This window comes from Adiantum capillus-veneris, chromosome 29 (genome assembly GCF_014529385.1).
Source record: "Adiantum capillus-veneris isolate H3 chromosome 29, ASM1452938v2, whole genome shotgun sequence".
Lineage (NCBI taxonomy): Eukaryota > Viridiplantae > Streptophyta > Polypodiopsida > Polypodiales > Pteridaceae > Adiantum > Adiantum capillus-veneris.
The window spans coordinates 20,659,476-20,679,202 of record NC_140959.1 but is presented as its reverse complement, the minus strand read 5'-3'; the positions used below and the strand labels follow the sequence as shown (position 1 = coordinate 20,679,202).

The following is a 19,727-nucleotide window of genomic DNA, read 5'->3' as shown; positions in this document are numbered from 1 at the left end:
TCAAGTGCTGCTGAACTGCTGGAGTGAACAGGCCATCAACTATTGTGCGCTGAGCTGCTAGAGTGTATAGCAGGTAGCGCATGTGGGGCAGAGCAAGCAGCATGTGCTGCGCGAAGCAGGCAGCACATGCTGGACAGTGCGAGTGGTGTACGGGGCTTTGCAGCAGACCTGGGACAGTTCGCACAGGTCATCATCGTGTTTAGCCAGTGCGGGTTGGAGCAGCAACCCCATCAGTACTCAGCAATGTCACTAAACACGAGCAGAACTGAGGGCCTGCACAACAGGGGCCGTTACGATGGAGGTCATGAGCGCTTCACCAGTTTGCAAGTTTGGGTAGAGGACTGATGACATGGCAACTGTATACTGACGCTCACGTTTTGCGCTAACATGTTGACGTGGCAACCGTACGGATTTCCGTGATTTTTCATTGGTAGCTCCTAGCACTAGCTTTTGGGACTAGATGCTTTTAGCCTTTATGCTTTTCATGTAAATTGCTTTTGGATGGCCAAGGGCCTATAAATATGCCCCAGAGCTCACTCCCTGGCATGTAAATTGCTTTTCATGTAAATTGCTCTTGGATGGCCAAGGGCCTATAAATATGCGCCAGAGCTCACTCCCTGGCATACTACCCACAGGAGATGCACAGCAGAGCTTCCAATGTTGTACCGTGTTGAAAACAATATAAAGAAATACTGAAAGGGGTGCCACAATTTGGGGCTAGTGCAGTCTGGGGGTGGAACTTCACCACTCTGTCTCTCTTTCAGTTCATTTGTTTTGAAGCATCTAAAGTCTGTTCAGTCTGTTCTTTCCTGTTGGTACGTGATGCCATCTCGCTACACAAGCCTTAAGATAAATGTACAAAGAAGATCACCACAAAGATGTGATCCCAAAATGTCCACAAAATATACAATAATTGACCAAGACTATTTCTTGGTTTTGAAAAAGAGTCTCTGATCGTCTAAAATTTACATTTTCTGTAATCCAAGACTCTCCTCATAGTATGTTATGAGCTCAGCAAGAGGAGCATCATCTCCATCAAAGACTGATTCACAATTGCTCTTCCAGCCTCACCACGAATTGTTTCATCCCCAAAACATTTCAATCCAAAACGTGGAGATTCAACATGAAACGTTTCGCCCCAACCTGAAGAGGAGACCACAACGTAGACCGAACGCCCTTATATGCTTTTGGGAGTGGAACTCCGACGCTTGGAGTCTTTTGTTGACCATGTTCAAGTTTGTTGTTCCGTATTGGTGCAGTGTTTTTATTGCCTTGTCAAGTGATTCGCCGGTGGTTGGCTTTTTTCTTTGTTTTATTCTTTTTTTTTCTTTTTTTGGGGGGGGGGAATGGCCAAGAGGGTGTTGGTTGCTATGGACTCGGGCCTATGGATGAATGGCAATGGCCGTAACTGCCTAAGAGCTGTAGAGGCTAAGAGAAGGCTTGTTACGGTGACAAGCTCTTGCCATAGTCACGTGGAATTGGAAACTAAACAAGACTGACAAGGCCATCTCAGATGGAAACGTCTTGCTCCTTTCAATAGAACGGATTGGAAACGGAATTTGAAAGTTGAATATGCATCCATCAAAATTCCATGAAAAACGGCACGAAAGAAATGAGAAACAAGGGACATTGGAAACAGAGTTTCTGATTCGATTGCCTTAGAAATAGAGTAGCTATGGCTGTTGTAAAGACTGAAGAGCTGCACAAACAGTGTGGGTGAATGCAATTGGGGGGGGGGGGGGGGGGGGGGGGGGGGGGGGGGGGCAAGCACTGCTACAAGAAACACAATAGACAACAAGACTCTGTGCCATAATCCATTGGCACAACAGCAGCATAAATGACAAGTAATGCACTGCTACAATAGATAGTGTGCGAACAGCGGCAGGCTGATGAGGACATGCGAAAAAAAATTGTAATAGACTTGGACACTCCAAGCCGAAGATCTAAACACACGCGAGAGAAATTGAAAGAACTAAATAGGCAAAGTTCCGCGCCCAGAAGTACTCGCCCCAAAGACTGACACCCCTTCTCAGTATTTCTTTATTATTAAGCTTCAACAAGTACAATGTCTGAGGGTCCACTCTCTCCACAGTGCTCTCAAGCTAATTTGCCAGAAGAGAGGCCCTCGCAATTCTTATAAAGGCCCCTAGCCAAAAGCAACACATGAAAAGCAGTTGTCTAAAAGCATCTGGAGGCCATAAGCTATCGCCCTTTTGGGCTGTCCGTTTGTGGTGCCACGTCATCCATAGTCACAAGGGACGCGTCTTGAGGAGTGGGGACGGCTTCGGCTAGGGTATCATAAGTTAGGAACACTTAATTGGCCCTTTTGTCCTGTAGGCCATGCCACGTCATCACTTTGTGATAAAAACAATGCGAGAGGGGTGTTGGGCTAGGGCGCGCACATGGTAGGAACACAACAGGATTCAAGCATTTCTCTCAGTTTGACATGCGCAAGGGTTCCTCCTCCTCTCCTCTCCTCTCTCACATGTATCCCACCATCAATCTCACACGTACGTGGCACAGTAATGAGATCTTAAGTTGCAAAATTCAGTGAGCCAAACAAAAGAATAGAAGATCACCATGAGACTTAAAGAAATTAAGTTTTTGGGAACCCTCAAGTTAACTTGATTAAATAGAGATGCATAATCTTTTTGTAACAGACTTGGACACTCCAAGTCAAGAATCTACCGCGACACGACAAGAATTCCTTCAAAATAGTTCACAATTACATTCGACACCAGCCCGGCAGAGTTCCATGCCAAGAGGTATTGGCCCCAAAGACTAGCGCCCTTTCCGCTATTTCTTTTTGTATTAAAATCTGTGCTCAAAGTACAAGGGAGTGGTTGGGTCTCACTCTCAGACTCTGAGTCCAGATGCGAAGTGGGAGCCCAAGCCACTAATTTATAGATTTACAAGGGATGCCAAAAGTAGAGCCCCAAAAGATGCCAGTTCCAAAAGCTTTCAAAAAAAATAAAGCAATTCCTTTCCAAGCCTTGCTTAATAAAGCAACTTAAAATAAAGCGCTCTCTCTTGCTATTTGTGTAGAATAAAGCTGCCGTACTACTGGCGCAAAACGCGGGGACTGCCATACAGTCATGCCATGTCAACATTCAACGCAAATTCCGGAAATCTTGCCACGTCAATATTTTAGCCAGCCTGTTTTGCCCGAGACTGTCCATGCCAAAGGGGAGGGTGTGTGTGTGTAGACGGGCTGCCACGTCACTGGGTTGTGACATAACCCCCTCTTGAAAGCATGGTAGTCGCCCTCGATTACGCCTACAAATTAGACAGAAGCCATAAACTGTCTTAGCAGACACTCACTGTTAGTACCGACGCACTAGGAACACACATCTAGCACATACACCTATCGACAGTGACATCACACGACATCACAAGACATCACTTAACATCACACGACATCACATGACAAATCACATTCAAAAATTCATTCGGATCTCAGACCATGATTAATGGGCAACGTATTTAGCAGTCACATCTAGATCCACTTAGCACCTCATAGATGCCCGATTGACTAATCCTTATTGCAATCACGTCTATTGAGATCTTTCAGATCGAAATGCTGCAGTCATTTCATCTATCAATTCCTGCACTTAAACAAGTCAAGAACAAGTCAGTATCATATTATTGGGAATTCCAATTCATAAAGTCATTATAGCAGAATACTGTCAACTCACAGTATCCCTGAAACTCAAAAGAGACATCAGTGACTTTAGTATCAAAAATCGAGGCAATCTATTGACAAAGGAACGCCTCTTGTGCATACCCGCTACACCAGATTCCGCCCAAGCTGAGTTCGGGGTTCCATTTAGAATAGACTATGCTAATCCAAATGCTTCAAGGTAAAGATTCACAAGCTGAGGAGTATCTGCTAGATCCTCCTCCTCCATTCACTTCGCATCCAATGCAGAGTAGGTCTTGAATTTAGCCAAGAACCGTCTTATCGCTTTACCTTCTATTTTTCTGTGCCAATATCTGTTCTGGAACGAGTATCTGCTCGTTTTCCTCCACTTCGGGTTGCTCATCTGGCTCCCCATCCTCGAGCATCGTCTATGATGTATCGCGGAAACAGCCGCAACCAACGTCTTCCGGGACAAAGTATCTGCCACCAATTTCTTCTGTCCCTGCAAATGGACAATCCGAAAGCAAAAGTGGGACCAGATGTTTGCCCACCGCATCTGCTTTTCCGATAGTTGCTTCTATGACAAGAAGTAAACTCCAACCATCTGTGAAAACCGTAAAATTGGCTCCGAGTAGGTAATGTTGCCACTGAGTAAGAGCAAGGATAATTGCTAAAAGCTCTTTCTCACATATCTGCACTGTCAATTCCGGCCTTGAAAACAATCGACTCTCATAGGCAATGACATGGCCTTCTTGCATTAAGACCGCATCCAGACTACGACCACAAGTATCACAATATACTTCAAACGACTTCTGCAAATCCAGCAAAGTCAACACTGGTCCTGTAGTCAATTTCTGTTTCAATTTCTGAAAGGTAGTCACCTCTGTGGGTCCCCACGAGAAAAGGACTCCTTTCTATGTCAACAAATGCAAAGGGGTAAGCAACCTCTGTAAACTTTTTGATGAACCGCCGGTAGTAAGAACATAAGCCCAAGAAGCTTCTAACTTCATGGACATTCCTCAAATCGGGCCAATCACGAATAGTCTCTATCTTGGTCGGGTCCATCTGCACTCCTGCTGCTGAGACAATGTGTCCCCAAAAAAAGTGTATCTCTGGCCTCGGCTCACACGGTAAAGTGGCCGGTTCAGTGGTGTGGTTCTAGGTATCAGATCAATGATATGATCCTTAGGACTAGCTAATGGCATCTCGCCTGGCAGGCCCTCTAAAAAGCAATCGACATGAGTGTGGAGAAAAATCGTGGCGTTCTTCATTCAGGTCAAAACATATTCGACCTTCAATCATCATTAGTTCTCTCCAGAAAATAGAGTAAAGAAACAGAATTTAATCAAGTACAATCTTTGTGCCCTTCATTTGTCAAAGTCACTTTCTCGGCCCGGTAGTCAACCACAGCGTTGTTCTTATGGTACCAAGGGATTTCAGTATGACGTCACAACCTCCCAAGGGAACTACGTAGAAATCCTCGTGACACCCCTGACATTGCAAACGAAGTTTGCCAATGATCGGAGTAATGGCAACATCTCGTTTGAGTGCCGCTAGAACTGCCTCTCCCTGTGGCCTCAGCCTGTCGGGCGTAATTCCAAATCGAGCCGCCAATTCAAGTGAAAAGAAGTTGGCCTTGGCTCATTCATCAAAGAAAAAGAGGGCTTCCTGATCTTTCACTTTGCCCTAAAAGCGGCAAAGTCTTGTACTTTCATTCATTTAATTAGGTTCGGGCCCTACGCAATGTGGTACCACTTCTGCTTTCATCTGCCTTTCATCTGCCACATCCTTCAGCTGCTTACGAACTCTCTGGCCTTTCTTTATCCTGTTCTTTCGGTGCCTTTTTAGGGCACTTCGCGGAGATATGCCCAGTTTCCCCGCATTCAAAACACTTCCCCTCTTTGATGTAGTTGACTCTCAAAGAGTGAGCTGGGGTCGTGCATCCTTTTCTTTCTTTTTTGGGGTGCTCTTCTTCTTTCTACTTTCATTGTTAGAAGTCTGTTCGGTTCTCTACGTCATGATCTCATCTGTGGGGTAAGTCAAATTGCCTGAATGAATGGCAAAACCCCGTTTCGCATGACTCATCAGTTCTTGAATCTGACTTTTGTTCTAAGCAGTGATCCCGATCTTTATAGAAAGTCCAAAGGTAAACCGCTCAATCAGTTCTTTAAACGAGATCTTCTCAAATGAAGAAGCTAGTAGAAAAGAGCTCGAGAATCTCTCGCAATATGCGTCCAATGTATCTTTCTTGGTCATCGGAAGATGGTCCCAAGCAGTTCGTATGTCGCACTCGTACTCCCGAGTCAGCCATAAAGAAATAAAAAGCCTTTTAAATTTCAGCCATTTAAGTGGCGTTTTCTTTGTTCAATAGAAGAGTGGACCACCAAGTTCGAGCATTTCCCTTGAAGTAAGAGATGGCCCTCCGAATCTTGGAGTGCTCTGAATAATGACCTCCAGAGAAAGCTATGTCAAACTGCTGTAGGAAGGCCAAAGCCTTCAAAGCATCTCAAAATCCAGAAAACGAGTCAAATTTAATTGATTGGCCACCTTCTTTAAACTCTCGGACTTTCTTGCTTTTATCGTCCAGAAAGTCATACTGGTTGGCTTTATAAAAATTCTTCTTCCTTGCATAAAATCTGCTGTCGTCAGAGTCCGAACTATCCGAAGACGAGTCCTCTGCAGAATCATCTGAAACTGAGCAAGATTTAGACTTCTTTGCCTTTTTCTTGCCCTTTCCGAAGCGTTGCTTTTTGCTTCGCTTTTTCCCCTTTTCTGTCTCCTTCGCTCGAGTCGGAAGAGCTAGAAGAAGAAGAAGAAGAACAAGAACTAGGTACTCCTTCAAATCGCACACGCTTCTTCTGCTTTCTTGCCGAGGCAAAAGTAGATTGACGACCCAAATAACCTAGGAAGTAAGTTCCTTTCTTCTGCGCGTCAAACAGCTGACTAATCCGTGCATCAACCACCTCTTCTAATTGTTGGGCATAGGAGGTTATTTGAGCGCCGGTTTGAGGGGTGGCTCCGTGGTTTGCCGCCACTGTGAGTGCTCCTCGTTGAAGGAGGTCTGGGTGAAAAATTTTGCAATTTTAGGGTCCTTCGCAAAATTCATCATCAACTTTGTCGCATCATCGACCAATCTCCGATGTTCCATCTCTTCAAGCTCCGCCTAAGTAGGCCGAGGCGGGCCGTACTCACGTGAATCTTTTTCGTGATCACTTCCCGCATCTCTACATACAGAGGAAGTCGACTCTCCTTTGCTTGAATCCATAAGTGCCGCGTAAAAAGGATCGGATTTCTCGGTAGAAGAGAAATCGGCCTCGCTCTGATACCACTATAACAGACTTGAACACTCCAAGTCAAGAATCTACTGCAACACGACAAGAATTCCTTCAAAACAGTTCACAATTAGATTCGACACCGGCCCGACGGAGTTCCGTGCCAAGAGGTATTGGCCCCAAAGACTAGCGCCCCTTCCGGTATTTCTTTTTCTAATAAAATGTGTGCTCAAAGTACAAGGGAGTGGTTGGGTCTCACTCTCACACTCTACGTCCAGATGCTCTGAGAAGTGGGAGCCCAAGCCACTAATTTATAGATTTACAAGGGATGCCAAAAGCAGATCCCCAAAAGCTGCCAATTCCAAAAGCTTTTAAAAAAATAAAGCAATTCCTTTCCAAGCCTTGCTTGATAAAGCAACTTAAAATAAAGCGCTCTCTCTCTTGCTATTTGTGTAGGAATTTTTGCGAAGAATAAAGCTGGCTTACTGCTGCCGCAAAAAGCGTCGCAAAACTGCCATACAGTCGTGCCACATCAGCATTCAATGCAAATTCCGAAAATCTTGCCACATCAGTATTTTAGCCAACCTGTTTTTCTCGAGATTGTCCATGCTACTTTTTTTTGTATGGTTTAAACCAATAAATATACAACTATTTTCATGCGCACATTCCAAATGCTATAGTAAGGATCCACAAGTAGAAGGGAATAGTCTAGCTATGTCATCAACATGATGACTAGAGTATTAAGATTACCCTAGAACAGATACTAATAATGCTTCATCCCCGAGGGATGACTAGAGCACTGCGTAATACTAAATATTTGCTAGGCCACCTAGAATCAATACTCGTAATGCATCACATTAAAGAGTGACTAGAGCATCAAGAAGGTGATATCCCACCATCCAAATGGTGAGGATATTTCAGGTGTGTCACAAGATGGGTTACTTAGAGCATCAAAGAAAAGATTCCATAAGACGGGTTCATGCAATATGTAACAAGCTGCAAGATGGACACCAAAAGGAGCAAGGTACTTCATCTGAGGACGCAAACTTACTACACAGTATATTGGGATTATCAAAAGTGCCCATTATGGATACAAGGCGTGTTAACAATGGACACCATGGAGGGCAGATTTTGATCCTAAAGTTTGCATCCACAAGGAAGAAGAGGACCTCAAGGGAGAGAAGGTATGTTTGGATGACAATCATAGTGACCCGTTTCAGCCCTCTGAAACCCCGAAACGGCGAAACGGGTGAAACGTTTCGGCGAAACGTGCGAAACGAGTTGATTTTTTCTTTTTTGCCCCCTTTTGACTAGTTAACTTCAAACCACCCGTTCGGGGATTTTTTAAGCTATGCACAAAGGTTGCCTCAAAAAATTGATAGATTTTTTGACCTCATGCACATCGAATAATGTCTCTCTCTCTCTCTCTCTCTCTCTCTCTCTCTCTCTCTCTCTCTCTCTCTCTCTGTGTGAACAAAGGTTGCCTCAAAAAATTGATAGATTTTTTGACCTCATGCACATCGAATAATGTCTCTCTCTCTCTCTCTCTCTCTCTCTCTCTCTCTCTCTCTCTCTCTCTCTCTCTGAACCTTGAATGTCAGCATGGCCCCCTTGTCTTTACCTCCACGTTGTTACAGCTGGCTGCCGACTTACCTTGTTCACTCGTGACTCAAGTCTCACATCTAGATTTTGGTATTTCATGTCTTTACAGATGAATTTGTATGTATATTCAATGTACAATTATACGAACATACATATAAAACAAAACATGTGTTTCGCTTTCTTTGAGCTCCGAAACGAAACGTTTCAAAACTCGAAACCCCAAAACGCATGAAACTCCGAACCGTTTCATGTCACACTGATGACAATCTAACACCTGCGCAAGCAGTTCACAAAAAAGGAGCACATGCACCAAATTCTCAAGGCAAGGAAAGAGGTATGAATGCCGTAGGATCTAGACTGTAGTGATAAAGTGATCATATATGACCGTCAATCTCCTGATAATGTTGCATGGTCGATGAGACCTCAATGATGAATGTATGAAGTTGTAATGAATAAAAAAAAGGTTACTTTGAGGACCTTTTCAAGGGCTCAGTTATTGCTATGTAAAGAAACATCAATGCATATGCAACTGGTTGGCTAACTTGCATGATTATAGATGGGAAAATGGTGATTGACCACAACCTAGGAGGCCTCGAGAGTCGAGGAGCAAGGAGATCAAGCCAAGTGGCCAGGGCTCAAGAAAAGGTAGGTTCACTTTATCCGAAACTTGTTCAAAAAAAAAAACAACCACCTTGAATTCTGCTAAAAGGATGTGAGGCCGGCTTGAATCCAAAAAACTTTAGTTGAAAAGTTCAAATTTATATAGAACTTTTTTCTCCAATACGGTTTTTACGATCAATTTAAGGGGTGATAAGGAGCCAAAGCCGGCTCCATTAAATCATTTTCACAAGCCTTGAGTGTTGCTGTCCTTTTCCTAAAAGAATTCTGTGATGTAGTACAAATCCTACAAAGAGATACAAAAGCTAAATACACGTGGAAGAGAGCACAGATGCGAAGATCTCGGGACATCTATGTCAAAAGTGCGACGGAAAAGGTAAATCGGAAGATGATCAAGTCTATAATTGTGAGCCCAGCTCTCTATACCGGGCAACCACCGGATCCCCAATCTACTGTGAGACCTCAGAATCAGCCTCCAACTGTGTTGATAGCCCTTGTTGCAATGGAGCAAGGCCAAGGGCAGTCCTTTGATGTGCAAACCTGCAAACTGCATACACACGGCACAGTAGAATGGTGGCACTAGAGAGAGTGAGATCGCATGTAGAGAGAGAAAAACGGAAGAAAGAGAAACGATAGAGGAGATAGTGTCTGACCCAAAAATGTTGGCAATCTACAAGTGCATATGAATACAATGGTTGGGATGGTCTAGTAAAATGGGGGGCATCCTCAGTAAATAATCACTCAGCCAATAAAAATAAAGCATGGCATAAATATGCCACATCAACAAAAGATGACACATGGCTGAAAACTGCAAAAAACAGAGACTGACCCCGTAGAAGCCTAAGAACAAGGATCCCACCTCATGCTAGCCTATTGGGTGGGCACATACATGGCTTGTACTGCCTGAGATCCTCAAATACGGCCGAGCACGGCAACAAAACGGTCCTCACTCCCTAATCTGCTCTTGGAAGATATAGGAGCCACCACCGGTAGACAGAAGATGAAACTTTAACAATCTAAATCGTGTCAACTTATTTCCCTCCTAGATACTCCAGCTTCCCCCTCCCCTGCCAAAAAAACAAAAAACCAAAAAACCTTCTACGCCAATGGTGAGGATGTGATGAAATACGGGAGCATCTAGGATGTTTTGCTAGCAAGGAAATTGAAGAATCAGTAAGATTCATAGGAAACACATAGCAAGATGTCCTCAGAGATGAAGTAGGGATACGCAAATCAACCCGAGTTGAAAACATATGCTAGCGCTAGAGTGCAAATAGATTGGCTATTCTTTTATGGTTATCATAGTGGCCCAGACAAACCTTTGCTTATGAGGTATTCACACCAACATTAGCTCAGACATCCAGTAGGGGAGTCTACAATTCATTTCCAGCTAGAGGTCAGACCACACCATTGTGTCGGTGTATAAAATTGATCTCTGACAAGTGTGGTTGTAACCAGTTTTCACACCCCAGGTTCCAAATTTACCTTTATCTCTACATCCACGCACTACAAGCACATTAAAAAATGGAACCAGCTCTGCAAGGCTGACAAACACAAAAGAAGGGCGATTTCTTTAAACATGAACTCAATTTGACTTATGTCATCAAAGACTTAATGGAACTGCAATGAAGAAAAGTAAAGTGCCTGAGTATGACTTTAAACGCTGTTCAAATTTCTTTTATGGGTAATCTAAGACCCTCGTTTGTTCTCATTAAAATGAAAAATCGTAAACGTTCTGCCTCGCAAACAAGGACGGTCCAAGCTAAACATGACAGGAATCTTTACCCTTCGATTCAAAAAATAAGAAATAAGTAGTACCTGACTCGTAATTTAAATACTCCGTAACACTGATAGTTCTCATCAGGTTCCAAGGGTCACCTGTGCCAAGTAGAGTACATGGAAAGATGACCTGATGATAGATGAAATCCACGTGAGAAAAAGCCAAAACCAAAGCTTCTATATAATATTGGCAACATTGAATCTTAAAGTATGGATACCCACAGTGTGAAAAGGGACATTATCCTTTCCCATGAACTGAAAAAGTTCAACGTTCTCTTTTGGCTGCCACCACTCTTTCCAGTCCGGTGTATATGTGGCGGTAATAGATATATACCCAATAGGGGCATCAAACCAAACATAAAACACCTGTAAGACAACCGTCAGAATATACTTTCTGTACAGTTAACTTGGAAAACTTACCACATACATTAACTGTTTAAACACCTTATCTTTGTATTTCTCCAAAGGTACTGGCACTCCCCATTTCAAGTCTCGAGTAATGCACCTTGGCTTTAATCCATCTCTGATCCAAGCATTTGTCGTTTGGATAGAGTTAGCACTCCAACCACCGGCTTTGGAAGTATTCTCTACATAGACTTCCAATTTATCTTTGAGTTTTGGAAGGTCAAGGAATAAATGTTCAGTTTCTCTAATGCGAGGACTGTGACCACAAACCTGCAAAATACACTCTTTTTAATTATACCACAATGGCAGACAGGCATGCAATCTAAATGTCAACTCAAAAGATCACAACCTCCCGAATTCTCCCAGAAAGGGTCTTAGTCCCAATCCATGACCAAGAGAATGATCAAAGGTCTCATCACATTACAAGTAAGGTTCAAGATTGATGCTGGCATTCAAGGACTACCAAATCACAGTAGTTACACAACTTCTTGTCTGCACTCCACCTTCAATGATTAAGACAGCCCATCCTTGGGAGGTCTATATTGTGTGAGAAAGTCTCAGACACGTTACTGACTCTATACCGCACATGAAATATGGTGCAAAGCAACCAAACCTATCAATAACTTCTTAAATCATACCTTGCATTTTGGATCCTTGAGGTCTGTAGGGTTCAAAAGTTTGCTGCAAGCCTCACATTGATCGCCTCTTGCATCATGAGAGCAATGTGGACAAATGCCAATCACAAATCTATCTGCTAAAAACTTTTCACAACGATCACAATATAGCTGCAAGGGCCAAAATTGACTTTAGCATCACAGATTGCAGAATTTCATCTATTTTACACTCTTTCTCTTTATTTGTAAGACTTACTTGCTCTATTTTGTCTTCAACTAATTGCGCTTGGTCAAGTAGCTTTAAGAAGATGTGCTGGCAAATGTCAGTTTGCTCAGTAGTTGACGTTCGGCCAAATTTATCAAAGTCTATGTCGAACCATTCATAAATCTCCTTGTGGATTGTGTGATACCTGTAAAAGGAAGTTTGAAACACCCCAAACTTTATAGCTGGATTTCTTAAGACTATTTACAGACCACACAATTTTTTGTGTTTGTTCTAAATTCTTGAACATTTGCTGGCATGTCAATCATGGAATCGCATGGCTACTACATTCTGATAATGCATCATGTTGGATTCAATTGCATACTTGTCACAAATTTCCTTTGGTGTCAAGTTTTCTTCAATGGCCTTTGTTTCTGTTGCTGTGCCATACTCATCTGTGCCGCACATATAAATGATGTTGTAGCCACGCAGACGACAATAACGTGCAAAAGTATCTGCACTCAAGACGCCTGCACAAATACAAACAGAAATAGAAAAGTTTATAAATAAAACCAGGTCTCAAAACTCTTTCGTAAAAAAGGGCAATCCCAAAGCAAGAGCTTGGCTTTAAATCAGCCTCCTAATGACTAATATCAGTTTTAAAAAAAGGGAACCAAAACCAATTGAACTGCTTGTTAAACAATGTGTTTTATGTTTCAGTAAATACTAAAAACGGATTCTTCTTTCAGCCCACAGGGCTACAAACTACATCGTTGCACACGGTAAGGGGTACTCCCAGACACTCCCAAGCTACAACAAAAGACAAGCGTTTTATGATATCATGGGAGGTGAAAAAAGCCACATCCTGGAGGAATGAAGAGAGAAGAGCAGAAAGAGGAGACAAACATTGAGAGAGAGAGAGAGAGAGAGAGAGAGAGAGAGAGAGAGAGAGAGAGAGAGCTTTATTTACGTCTTCTAAAGGCCGAAGTCAGCCTATGAGACAAATCAATGTACATATAGTGGTAGTCCGGGTGTCCGGAAAAGAAAATACTGAAAATAAAATGCTGAAATGAAAGCTAATCTAGAACCGGGATGTGCAGTGTGGTGGTATGATGGTAATGTGTGGTGGTATGGGTATATATGGCTCTGGCACCGCAAATACTGACCATATGAATATATGGTTGTGGATGTAGCTATAGCAGCGCTAGCTATAGCAGCGCTGGGCCATGAACTGTAGATGGCGATGGGCAAAGCTGTGGCGGAGGCTGAGAGGGAGCTCGTGGCAGCAGGCTGGTGGGCGCGCTGAGAGAGAGCAGGAGCAGCAAAACCCTGAACTACTGCAGCAGCAAAACCCTAAAAAACCAGGCGAAACCCTAATCTGTGAGAGAGAGAGAGAGAGAGAGAGAGAGAGAGAGAGAGAGAGAGAGAGAGAGAGAGAGAGAGAGATGAAATGATATATTAACCTCTTCAAAGAGAGAGAAATGAAATGTTATATTAACGTCTTCAAAAGGCCAAAATGACCTATGAGACCAATCTGTTACAAAATGGTGAATCTAATACTATATCTGGGTACAAAAGAACTAGAACAAAGATACTACTACTAGAACCCATCCTCATCTGCACTCTGAATGTCGAGAGAGTATGGCTCGAATCCTCTGTTGTAGTCTCCGTCGATGTTGTGTAGCCCCTCTCCTCAATCGTGGCCGTCTGGATCTCCATAGCTCCAGTGCTCGGTCGATGAGAGTGCAGGTAGTGGTCGAATGAGAGTGGGCCGAGCTTTGTAGTGATGGTTGCTCCTCTGGCTGTCCCATATCTAGTGAAAAGAAATCTATAATCTGTCTCTGGGATTGTCTCTCTCTATCTCTCCCCAGTAAAGTGTCTCTATATCTGTGTAACTCAAGTAGATATAGCCCAAGACATCTCTGATCCTCATAACTCATGACCCTAGAGAAAGGACCGAAACCCTCTCTAAATAAGCAGTGGAAACGGCCCTGTATCTCATAGTACACTGTGCAATGACATATGTAATGTAGCTTTGTCTCTGGCTCTAGCCGGCATAAGCGGCATATCCTGATGTCTGCTGGTATCCCTCTGAATCTACCAGTCTCAATCTCCAACTGATGTGAGGATGTGCGTATCTGACCAATGGCACACCGCAAACCATGAGACATATGTGTGTCCATGTAGCTGGGTCAAATCACAAACCCATCTCCTGTGAGGTGGAGAAGATGCTCTCTATAGAAAGCCATCTTCGTGCCCAACTCCTGTGACGGCTCTATCCATGTCCTCCTGGTATCCAGTTGGATCAGGTCTTGACGAATGAGCCTCGTAATCTCCACCCGTGTAAGAGACATCGACCATGACTGAAGAGAGTATTGGAAAGGGGGCAGCCTGTCCATGGTGAAGCCATGCGTCTGAAACCATGATGTCATCTGTGCATACCAATATGAAGTGTCCCCCTCAAGAGCTAGCTGTCTGGAAGACTCAAGGGCCAGTCTCGCATATTTGTCTCTAGTAGTATCCCACAAGTTGTGCACAAAGGAGATTGATATAGTAAGCGCCTCGGTCTCCAGAGGAGGGGTAGCTAGCTCTGCTCGAATGATAGCGTGGGGTACGGAGGCCTTGGCTCTGATCGATCGAGAGATCATAGATACCAAGGGCCTCTCCATACATCTCCAACCATCCTGGCCTATAGAAGGTCCCCATATCTGCACCCCATACAAAATAGCTGAGGCTACTAAAGTATCAAAGAGCCATAACTTTGTCCGAGGTTTCTGGAACTGAACTTGCGAACACATCCTCTCCAAGCCTCCCAAGACCGCAAAAGCTCTAGTCAGTCTAGTCTCTGCTGTTCTTTCAACTTCTCCCCAAAGAAAACCTCGGCCCAGTGAAGACAACCCTAAGGTAAGTGTATGCATCTGTATACTCTACAATCTCCTAACCATATGTGAGAGAGAGAGAGAGAGAGAGAGAGAGAGAGATGAAAAGATATATTAACCTCTTCAAAAGGCCAATGAGACCAATCAATCACAAACTGGTGAATATGACACCATGTCTGGGTACAAAAAAGAGATGCTAAAATGGATCTAGAAGTGCTACTAGCTGGAACTATGTGAGGTATGTGTGAGCACTGATACAATGGGTGACCAATAGAAGAAGGTGATATAATGGGTCATGAATCTATCCTCATCTGTACTCTTGATGTCGAGATAGTATGGCTTGAATCCTCTGCTGCAATCTTTGTCGATGCTGTGAAGCTCCTCTCCTTAGATCTCCCTAGCTCCAATGCTCGGTCAATGAGAGTATCGCGGGGGTGAGTATGAGCTGAGCTTTGCAGTGGTGGCTGCTCCTCTATCTGTCCAGCGTCTGGTGTGAAGAAATCAGTAATCTGTCTCTCAAATTGTCTCTTTTCGCATCTCCTCAATAGACTCTCTGTGTCCGTGTAACTCAAGTAGATACAGTCCAGCCAGCAGCTGGGCACCTCTATCACCCTCTCTGTCAATGTAATCAGAAACCTCATCTATATATATACCAAATAGAGTAGGGGATAGTGGACAACCTTGTTTCACTCCAATAGAGGAGTGCACTAAATCAGATATCCCCTCTTGAGTGCGTACATGTCCCACCACAAATTTGTATAGAGCCATGATTCCCCAAATAGAGAGAGAGAGAGAGAGAGAGAGAGAGAGAGACCCAAGAGCAATAACTCAAAAAAATACTGATACAACAAAATAATGAGAATGAGGGGCAGAGGGTCACCTTTATAATAGTAAAGTGGGGAAATGGGGGCACCCCAGTTTAGCGCTTAGCAGGTCACAAAGTTTTCGTACTTCAATCAAGTCCAAACAAGTTGAAAACAAGGTCAACTGGTTCAAACACATTCCAAACAGATCCAAACAAGTACAACCAACATTAATCAAGTTTAGACAACCACAACTAGAATTTCCAAGCAATATTTAGGTACAAACAAAATATCAGAGATTAGTTCGTGAGTAAATCCAACTCAAAAAGTTATAGAATTTCCACAATGCTCCATGACAATGTGCCTTTGCCGCACAGCAATGGTAGCAGCATTTAAATGATTGCAAGGCATTTCCAATAAAGCATCACAATTGCCAAGGTTCATGCTGTGAAATGGGACTTAGTTGAAAGAATGAAGCTTGGCCTGGATAAATGGTGAAATGTGAAGCAATGACTAGATAAATGAAAATTAATGCAGTATTGCCCTGAATTTTGCCTTGAACTCTAAGTTGCTCACGAGAATCATCTAGAGCAGCCATGATGCCATATGCATCGAGTACGAGTCCGATGGTTGGTTTTACTCTCTTTGCAGGTAGTTGTTCTGTCATCGCAGCATTTGCACAATCTAGGCAACCTCAAAAAGTATGACCAGTCTAGAAACTTCCAACACATCTACCTTCTTGAAGAAGAGTTTCCCTTGCTTTGGAGTAAGTCGGCATTGTTGAGGTGTTTAATTCTGCTGCGCTTAAGGAGTGAATCGGTTGTTTGATTCTGTTGTGCTTAAGGAGTGAATCGGTTTTGTCAATAGAGTGTTCTTTGGTTGTTTCATGTTTAAAAATAAGTTTACCTTTCATTAATTTACAGTCACTGCGGCATCGTCCATAAGTTTTTGCATAAAGGTCACCTATTTGGAAAGGCAATACTCTTGTAGTGGTGAAGGCAACCCAACTATGTATCCCTTGCACTGATGCTTCAAGGTTAGGTTTTTGAAGAAAGAAACTGGCAGAGACACATCCCATAATGTCTTCTATAGCGTTGTCCTTGAGGAATGTTGCCCGCACAAGAAATCTTGGATTCCTCTACGTATTTACCAAAGAATAGATGTTGTCAAACTATTACCAAACCTAAAGGGCTTTCTTTCTATCTTTCACACTGGGAAAATGCATCATTTTGAGCGGAGCAAACATGCCTACACGTGTCTCAGAAGCTTCCGCACGCAATGGGACAGTTCCCTTGAAAATCAGACGAGTTTTCACGCGAGAAAACTCTCTGTTTTCGCATTCCTTGGCGATGGAATTGCGAAGGGGATTAGCAATTAGCTAGTCTGGTTCCTCTCTATACAGAAGGCTCTTGCCTTAGCAAACGCGCATAAAACCCGAGAATTGTACATGGTCATCTGATAAGCCCAATTAGAGGCGCATTACCATATGTGCAAAAGGAGACAGAGATACGTGAGACCAAATCATCATGTTGCATGAGATAAGGGAGAAGGCAAGCTTTCCATTAAAGCTGTAATCACCTGCACCCACTACTCACATACACAGTGTGTCACTTATCATCAAAAATCAGCCCAAACTCAATTCTGAGCGCCCCCTCTAGGGATGAGACATTCTGGAAATTGAGTTGACCTGCAGGTTGCTCTCCTATTGCCATGTGTCCAACTTGCTCCTTTTGGTTTAATTCCTAGTACCCACCAACTCATATAGTCTTGCCGAGGGGCCTGCATGACTTTAACTGAGCCTAGCCACTTTTGTACTAGTCGAATTCCATTGTTGATCGGCCCAACCATCTCGTGGCTGCCTGGTCTCAACTCCTGCAAGTGAAACTCTCGGCCAACGGCCGTTTCACACTAGCCATGCAATGTCCGGACACTGTGATTTCCAAAATCATGGGAAAGAAAGCGGAAAATATATAAAATGGTTGTCACACTCTCGTAACATGCAATGTGATTTCCAAAATCATGGGAAAGAAAGCAGAAAATATATAAAATGGTTGTCACACTCTCGTAACATGGCCTCCCATGCCTTCTAGACTTTTTTAGAAATCTTCTTTTCTTGTTTTTCTTGCTCTTTCTCCACTTCTTCCGCCTTTTCTCATCCTCTCTAGAACTAGAGGACGATGAACTGTTGGAACTCTCTGGAGACGAAGAAAAATCTGAGTCATCCTTGACACCTCCTGCGAGTATAGGTTCCGCTTTTCTACACTCGTCTGTTCTTTCAGCTTTCCTCTCGGCCTAAATCAATGGCCTCGTGCCATCTCGAGTGAATCTCATCAATCAAGTAATACTTCAGGTGTTTCGCAAATCTCGGGTCTCTGGAGTACTTGATCAGTCTTTTCACACACGTGTAGACCCCTGCAGTTGACGTTTGTACTCCGCTCTTGCAAGCTTCCCCGCCAAAAAATTGCCCAGTTTTTCATTCTTTTTGTTAGGTGCAACGGAATGAATGTTTGAACTTTGCTCAAGATCAGTGCTCCGAACTGTGCTCAAGGTTCCTTTTGTTCTTATGAAAGGGAGAGCCTTCCGTTCTTAATGAGAGAGTGCAATGATCACAAACAAAGTGAATGGACACTGTGAATGGAAGTGTATGAGACTCAGAGATAGAGAGAGAAGAGAATACGACACCAGAGACGTAAAACCCTCCTCCGAAGGCCCCACTCGTCGGCGAGAGTGGTCTACAATTGATTGCACAAACTGGTACAATGGGAATGCATGTGACTGATGCAAGTCTAAGCTATGTTGACGACGACGATGGAGATGACAAGGCCGACACTAGGGCTGAAAACTGAAGGTCTTTATCTGCTGTCCAAAGTCGCTAATGGCTGAATTCTGCTGTGGACAAAAACGCTGGTTTTGGGGCTGATTTCTGCTGGTCTGTCGCTGAAATTCTGCAGGTCTTAGGGCTGAAAACTGCACTTCTTGTAGGGCTGAAACTGCAGGTTCTTTAGGCTGAATCCGATGTTGCTTTAGTGTTGAATAATGCCAAGCCAGAAGTGGGCGATATGGGGATTTTACTAACGCTAGGGCTGAGGGGTTTCTTGGCGATGAAGCTTGATAAAAAAACGCCTGAGCAGGTGAGTCTTTGCAGCTGACGCCTTGGGTCAAAAACGCTAGGCTTGGGATCTGATGGCGATGGCTACCTGATGCAAAACGCCAATGTCTGGAGTCGGCTGGGCGATGATGTCCAAAAACGCTACGCTTGCTTGAGAAAACGCTAGGTTGATGGATCTTCTTGCTTGGAGGGAAATCCACCAAGGGTTCTTGCTTGAGAAGTTGCCTGTTGAGCTTGGCTCCTGCTGCCTCTTCTCCCCATTAGTGCTAGTCTAGGTTTGCTTATATACAAACTTACTCAATTTGCCCTACCTACTTTCCAACAAAAGTCACTTAAAAATAATAAGTGAAAAATGTCAAAAATAGGGAAAATAGGCTAAATGCACTCGAAAACTCCCCTGAAGGATTTTGATGGATTCTGATGGGAATGCTTATGATCATGCGGTGTGCAACCAGAGGATATGCATCTACACTAAGTGTCTGGACATGCACGGTCTGCGAACAGACTCACAAAAGTGCCAGATCACCTCTAAATCTAAACTGACTGGACTGACTGAACCCTCGTCGTGTTGTAGCTTGTCCACGGGCACATAGGGTTGGATGTGTCACGTGACACTTTTCTTCAGTTCCCGTGCTGGATTTCAACTTTTCTTCGCCTCCCCCATTGAGAGGTGTTATCTCTGTCAAACTCTCTACAAAAACCCATGCGTACCCTTGGGGTTCTTTATGGCTTATGCCCTTTACGACAGAGCGATAAAGGACGGGAGAGCGCCCGATGCACGATGGACGAAGGGTGGGAGTGGCT

At 43.7% G+C, this 19,727-nt stretch overlaps 1 protein-coding gene and 1 pseudogene across 2 annotated transcripts in view; both read right to left on the bottom strand.

Annotated features, from left to right (window-relative positions):
- Positions 1 to 19,727, bottom strand: part of LOC147418865 (methionine-tRNA ligase, putative / methionyl-tRNA synthetase, putative / MetRS) — a 38,325-nt gene that overhangs the window by 10,434 nt on the left and 8,164 nt on the right. For both annotated transcript variants that reach the window (XM_086506337.1, XM_086506338.1), the window contains 6 exons: positions 12,518 to 12,662; positions 12,187 to 12,340; positions 11,955 to 12,101; positions 11,356 to 11,586; positions 11,134 to 11,277; positions 10,951 to 11,041 (listed from right to left, as the gene is read on the bottom strand). In XM_086506337.1, coding sequence (XP_086362463.1) covers positions 10,951 to 11,041; positions 11,134 to 11,277; positions 11,356 to 11,586; positions 11,955 to 12,101; positions 12,187 to 12,340; positions 12,518 to 12,662 — 912 coding nt within the window. The remainder of the gene's footprint in view (positions 1 to 10,950; positions 11,042 to 11,133; positions 11,278 to 11,355; positions 11,587 to 11,954; positions 12,102 to 12,186; positions 12,341 to 12,517; positions 12,663 to 19,727) is intronic.
- LOC147418866 (uncharacterized) lies at positions 12,672 to 18,541 on the bottom strand (annotated as a pseudogene).